Source organism: Limulus polyphemus, unplaced genomic scaffold (genome assembly GCF_000517525.1).
Source record: "Limulus polyphemus unplaced genomic scaffold, Limulus_polyphemus-2.1.2 Scaffold540, whole genome shotgun sequence".
Taxonomy (NCBI): Eukaryota; Metazoa; Arthropoda; class Merostomata; order Xiphosura; family Limulidae; genus Limulus; species Limulus polyphemus.
Genome location: NW_013666150.1, coordinates 388,395 through 395,531, shown reverse-complemented (window position 1 = coordinate 395,531; position 7,137 = coordinate 388,395). Strand labels below are relative to the sequence as shown.

The 7,137-nt window shown below is 31.8% G+C and overlaps 1 protein-coding gene across 2 annotated transcripts in view; it reads right to left on the bottom strand.

Moving 5' to 3' along the window:
• Positions 1-3,630: 3,630 nt before the first annotated feature.
• The window catches only part of LOC106458979 (flap endonuclease 1-like), a 20,840-nt gene continuing 17,333 nt past the window's right edge, over positions 3,631-7,137 (bottom strand). For both annotated transcript variants that reach the window (XM_013918545.2, XM_022385343.1), the window contains exons 10-13: positions 5,528-5,614; positions 4,677-4,741; positions 4,434-4,551; positions 3,631-4,294 (exon numbers count right to left, since the gene is read on the bottom strand). In XM_013918545.2, coding sequence (XP_013773999.1) covers positions 4,217-4,294; positions 4,434-4,551; positions 4,677-4,741; positions 5,528-5,614 — 348 coding nt within the window. In that variant the 3' untranslated portion in view covers positions 3,631-4,216. The remainder of the gene's footprint in view (positions 4,295-4,433; positions 4,552-4,676; positions 4,742-5,527; positions 5,615-7,137) is intronic.

Sequence of the window (7,137 nt, the reverse complement as noted above, 5' to 3'; positions counted from 1 at the left end):
CAGCGTTGAAATATGTGAAATTGTGTAAAGGTGATAAGGAGCAGGGTGATGTGATAAGAGTTTAATCTATATATATCGCTATCACACACACACTTCGTAATCCGATTGTTACCATTTCGTTGTGGAGTGTAAATAAAAATTGGGGAGCGAATTCGACATTATAGTCATAAGATGATGAAACCACGATAATAATCGCTCCGCTGAAAATGAGGTGTGAAAATGTATATTCAAGGAGGAAAAACATGTTTAAGAAATGTACGTATTTTGTATTTTTTTACACAGGAAGGTATAAAGAATATATTTTCTCATCTAAAACTTTATCATTTGTTAAGAAGACGAGAACTGGTGACGTATAGTTCTCTGAAGAAATATTTTCTCCGAAAACTAAAGTGAGGATATGAACTTCTGTGTGAAGAATTTTTTTTTAAGAAATCGAAAAGTCATGACGTATAGCCCTACAAAGTAACGTGTCTTGGAAGTGAGGATATGTTCTTATACATGAGTATTGCTATTACTTTATCTAATCAAAAACAGCAGAGCTATAAAAAAAAGGTGCGGCCAAAAAATAAATAAGTAAATTGCGACTGAAAGATATGAACTAATGTCTCCTTTGGACCTAAATCATTCAAGAACATCCTTCCTCTGAAAATATGTGACATATTCCTTCAGTTATATATCTAACTATTGTAACATTGCACGATCAAATGGTCAGGAAGTTACCATGAACCAAGTACATAAACAAGCTGGCAACATTGGCATCTGACATTATTCTATGCAAATCTTTCAAATGAAGTTTTATTAACCACCTGCGTTCTAGTTTCAGAAGATATCCAATATTCTAAGAATTACCTACTATATATATACATAAAAATAGTAGGTGGAAGCATCTGAAGGTCAGTTCAAGAATTATATACAATTAAATAGAAAAGTACAATAAACTGTTCGAACAAATTAGTATAGTTTCTTTTCTGCAACACTCTAATATACTTTAAGAATCTTGATAGTAATACAATCATATTTTAAAAAATTTTACGTTTCTCTTAACAATCTTGCAAAATGGACTTTCATAGTGCAAGTTTTATGCCGAAGAACCACTTACAAGTTAACCGATTCAATATTTTTACAATTTTCATGTTATGATATCATAAACAAATATTTCACTACATTGTCAAAACAATATTGAATTAATCAATAACAATTTGTATGCACAATGACAATTTTATTTGTGTGGAGAACAAACGTTTCATCAGAAACTTAATTTGTCTTCTTCAGGTATGTTATAAAGTTAAGCATGTATATAGTACCTGAAGAAGGTAGACCAATGTTTTGTTGAAGCATTTAGTGTGTGTGTATATATATATATATATATACTCCACATAAAATGTCATTATGCTTATAAATCGTTGGTGGTTAATTTATTATTATTTTATCAAAATGTGCTTCCACACACAAGTATGGTTGGAGTAAGTACTTCCTTACAGGAGTTTTATGTTAGTTGTTACCAGACTTTAGTTCCAGTGAATATAGTACTAGGTGAGCATTAAAATGATGTCAACATTCATGCACTCTGGATGCATCAAGTTTCTCTTTCTCTCTTTTTAGACATAATACAAGGTTTCTGTAGAGAAACAAGTCACATAAACCATCACTAAACATTGCAAATAATTGAGCACATTCTTCTCACTTGTTTTCAGTAACAATGTTTTACCATTTTAGCTGTACTATTCATTCTATGTTCATTTTAATGAAGCTTTCTGCTTAACACAGTAGCTTCCAACTGGATCTATTATTTCTTAGTTTTCAACTTCTATTCACAAATCAGGTGCTTGTGAGATAGTGTTGTAGCCATAACTGGGTGATAACATTTTGCATACTTAGAGCAAAAGTAATGATTTTTTTTCGATTTCATTATATGATATACTACCATAAACATTAGTTTGTATAATTAATTTTGTTCAAAACTGATATAAACAATCATAAGATTAGAGACAATATTTAATTAATAATTAATTGTTATGATCTAAGTGGTGTGTAGGTTTTCATTGGTGGTTTTTGATATGCTACAGAAGAAATATATGCATCATTAAAAAAAAAAAAGTCCTAATTTTTGGAATGAAGTGACTCATAATTCCTCTTGTCTTGTTTGTTAGGCATATTGTTTATCAAACCTTATATTTACTTAGAACTCAATAAGAAGGTAATACAAAGGGTTATATTTTAAGTAAATAGTTACAGCATATCCATTAACATCAATAATTCTTGAATTTTGATAGTCACCAATAAAAGTACAATTGTATATATATATATTTTTTTTAAATATAATGTGAGCTCAAGAAATTCGTTAAAATTTCTAATATTTTTCTGACCTTCACTTTTTTTCTTAAAACTAACAGTTTTTAGATGTCTTTTTGTTTTCTGTCTAGCTACAAATCAAACTATATATATTCAAAATCATGGTTCTAGATTAGGTTACAAATATCCTCAGTACAAATTTGCAGATTTTCTCTCCACTATGGCTTTTGAATTTGTTACCTAAAATAGACATTGCTAAATTGTATTTAAGTGTATGTAAAAAAGTCAAAACAGTTGCACACTCACCAGCAAGAAAATATTTAATCATTGTGCAAACAAAAAAGAAATATAATGATAATGAGAAGTAGCACTAATAGCTCTGAATCTTTTATAAACTGGTTCAGTTAAGGTATGACATTTTTTTTTTCTTGTATAGCAGCGGCAGCTCTCACACACACACACACACACGTTTTAACTAGGAATTTTAAGATTTTTTGATCATCTCCATTGTTATCAGTGTGTAATGTTATTCCACAAATATTAAGACAAAGAATTTTTTTCTTATTTTGTTGATATTATATTTTAACTTACATAGAACAATTTTTTACTAATGGAGAGCAAGGTTCTTCCCAAAAGATAAATCAAAGTAATATATAAATTGAATATGCTTCCATAGTTTACAAGAACCTTAACACAGGACAGTGTACAAAAATCTTCATCCAGCTAGGAATAAAAACAAGGTCTTTCGTGCAATGAAGACAATCAATTAGAACCTTTTACATGACCAGGACTGCATTACTTTTTTTTTAATGTTATGTACATCTAGGATGTGAATAAGGACCTTCATGCAACAGAAACATATGCATAGATTCTGAGAACAAAAACCTTCATTAGCTAGAAATATGTAAAAGCATATGTTCTTTCAATCAAAACTATGTACAAGAACCAGTATTCTGCCAGGACTATGTATAAGAATCTGTATTCCATCAGGACTACATGAGAACCTGTATTTTGCCAAATCATAATTACAAACCTTCTTTCTATTAGGACTATGTAAATGAAAATGTATTTTGCTAGAAACCAAGAATTAAAAAAAAAAAAGAGAGTAATATTAAAGATTTTTCTTATCGTGAATTGTGACTGTAAATTACCAAAAGACCTTTAATGTAAGCATAAGTAACTATTCTGAACTAAAAATAACAGCAGTCAAACACTTGGATTTTATTGCATCCATTATTAATAGCTTTCTATGGTAAATATAAATTGGATACACACTGGCTAGCTTTGCAAATATCATTACATCTAATTATTGTATGTTTATCAATCAACTTGAAACAATTAAAGAAACAACAATTGTTTATTGACAATACAGAATTTTATCTAACACTCTTCTTTTATTCACTGAAATGTAGTAATTACATACATAAGATGTTCCAGTATAAAGCAATGCTAGGGCTACAAAACTGCAAGATCGTACTGATTTTTAGCACATCTTACAAAATTCTTATTTATGTTGGAACACTCCTCTATTACAACGTTTAAAACATACAACAACACACAAGAAGCATACTTAAATTTCTTAAAAAAAATTATATATACTCCACATAAAATGTCATTATGCTTATAAATCGTTGTTGGTTAATTTATTATTATTTTATCAAAATGTGCTTCCACACACAAATGTGGTCGGGAAAAAAAAAAGCTCTGGACAGGCTGGTTACGTGTATATACATTTGTATGTTTAAAAGTTGTTATTAGAGAAGTTTTACAATAAACTGTAAATAATTAGGTTGTAAATAATAAGTTCTAGCCATGGTACCACAAACATATTTGAACCAGAGGTGGATAATTTAGTAAAACAAAATACAAATTCTGTAAGATCTTTTCAGTTAAAAAAAAAATATACAGGTGGAAAGAATCTCATCTACTTTGGTCTTCTAAATTTGTTGTTACTGCCAGCAGTTTTGGATTTCTTCTTTCCAGATTCTTTTGTTTCATTTGCCTGAGGAGAAAATTTAAATAATAATATAAATTTCTGAGTTATATATGAAGGAAATTTATTCTGAAAGTAAGCCATGGTTGACAATTAATAATAAGACAATTGTCCCACATGAAAATGCCTTCTACTAAGTTTCATTTACCTTTCGTTTCACTGGACTGTTACTAGGAATGACCTTGAAGAAGGAGTCCAGACGACCTTGTGTGCTACCATGACGACCTTTGATAAGCTTCTTTACTCCATTTCGTACTCTCTCTTCACTATAATGTATCAATAAAGCAGATATAATCTATCACGTTTACTAAAATTACACCCTTTTTTTAATACACATTTCTTAAACTATATTTATGATGTTTTGTAGAGTTGTGGAAATTTAACTACCTACCTAAATCCTTTATCTGCACACAGAAACTTCACAAGACCTTCTTCATCTGGCTCATTCCACTTTAACTGACCCATAAAAAAATACAAAAATTTCCAGTTACTAGGAAAGGTAAGTGAAAAACTAAAAAAAAAGGAGAAACTCAAATAATTTTTATATACACGAAACAGTAATCAATTATGTCAGAAAGTCATCTTTCCCTTCTTTATACCTTTAAAACCTTAAATATAAAAAATATTATTTTTTAATTGCAGTAACTATTTCATACATATAAGGAATATAAATTATAGGATAATCAGAACCAATCTTTAAGTACCTTAGATGGCAATACAATATTTTTAATAGCATGTATGTGTCTTAGAAAAATAAGTTTAAAGCTGTATAAATCTTTTTTACCTAAAGGGCTCTTAATTACTAAGATATAACCATGTTAAAATTTTCCTTTTCAGTTGATTTTGGTATCAGATTTTCTAAACACAAACATGCCTTGATTTTCCCTAGATTAATAATGACATGTTTTATATATAAAATCTCAATATCAGTTTTACTTTAGAAACAAATTGGTATTAATCCTACAGGTTTCTTTGTAACAGTTTTGGTGCCACAGTTAACAAAGCACAAATCACATTAATGGTAAAAAGGGCTGAAGGAACATTGCAATAAGGCTGAAAAGTTTTATTCAATACATAATGAAAGAGACAGGTTCCTAGTTTAAAAAAAAATCCATATAGCATTTTAACTGCACCTTACCTACTATTTTACATTTTATAGTGTAAAGTGAAACCAAGCTATATATAAATAAACTTCACTTTTATACAAAATGTTTTTAGACGAGTAAAAATTTATTAACTTACCTCAGGGATTTCCGAGTCGGCCACTTCAGGTTCTTTAAACAGTTTTCTTGCTTCATTAAACATCCAGTCAGAAGGTGTGGTGTATTTCTACATAACATAGTTGAACTAGAGATAACCATGTATGTTCTTCAAAACATGCATGTGCAGTTTCAAGTTACATTTAAATAAAATTGCAATATTTCTGGAAAAGTTTATAAAACTACAAGTTATTTTATCTATCAAATTACAGTTTTAATATGCTTTAGAGTTAATTTGAAACAATGGTGTGTTACATAAAAGTAACCAAATGTTCAATTAAATCACTTTCTGGCTTTTACAAAAAACATGCTTTTGAAGATTCAGCCATAGAAATTTTGTTGAAATTTAACATTTTCCTAAACTGAAAATGTATTTCCAATAGATACTTATATCCAGCCTGATACTCCCACTTATTATGCAACAACTTTCCACCAATAGGAATGTGACATTACCCCTACTGTAACTAGCACCCTATCTAAATGTTGCAGGTGTTAACCACTTCAAGACTGGTCAGATCACATTGGACCAAACCACATTGGAAGTGGGGAGGACAGGTGGGAAATGTGAGAAGAGGTAAGTATCTATCAGAAATAAATTTTTAGTTTAGGAAAATGATAAACTTCCGATATGATATCTAACCTCTTCTCGCAAAAAGTTAGAATCCGACATTGAACTGATGAAGGACTGGTGAGAAGAGATCCCCCTTTAATAAGCGTTGAAAGAAAAATGATGGGGTGTGAAAAGGAATTAAAAACAACACACGCATGGGACACTGCACCACTTCTGAGAAAGGTATACTCTTTGTCCTTCAGTATGGTGTCTCTAGATAGGGCGGAAACATGGAAGGACCCCAAGAAAAAATTACAGAAATAATGGGACCCCATGAAGTAGAGTGGCTAGGGTGTGACAGATCATAAATGGGAGTTTAACTTCAACCAACACCTGGCAGCATCTGGAATTGTACATCAGGTCCACGGTAGGAAGAGAGTCCTTCTCCTTTCATCTCAAAAAGGGGAACCAACAGGGAAGAGGAGCTTCCATACCAAGAACCCACCTCCGTATGTGTGCATCTCCAACACCAGGAACTGACATCCAGCAGATGGTAGGAAGGTGGAGAGCCCGGGTGGGTGTTCTTCTTCAGTCCAAAACCTGGTGGCAATGGGAATTTTTTGCCCAGTCCATAGTTGGAGGAGGGTACCCAGCCTTACACATGTGGGAACTCATGTGTCTCATTCAGCTACAATCAACACCAGGAGCTAACATCCAGTGGATGGTAGGAAGAGGGACTGATATTTGGGATTGCATCTCCAGTCCAAAACCTGGCAGCATTGGAAATTGATCATCCAGTTCTCAGTAGGAAGAGGGTACCATCCAAACACATGAGAACTTATGTGGCTGGTCTGACTCCAACCAACACCCAATCCCCAGGACTATTCATCCAGCTGGTGGTAGGAAGGAGAGTGCCTCAGCTGGAGGGGCCAACTGCAATATATGGCAGAGTGCTACATCCAACACCAAGCAGCATCTTGAATTATACATAAATTCCATAACACCATCTACACCAGCAGAATGCCACCACCCTACTCTAAACT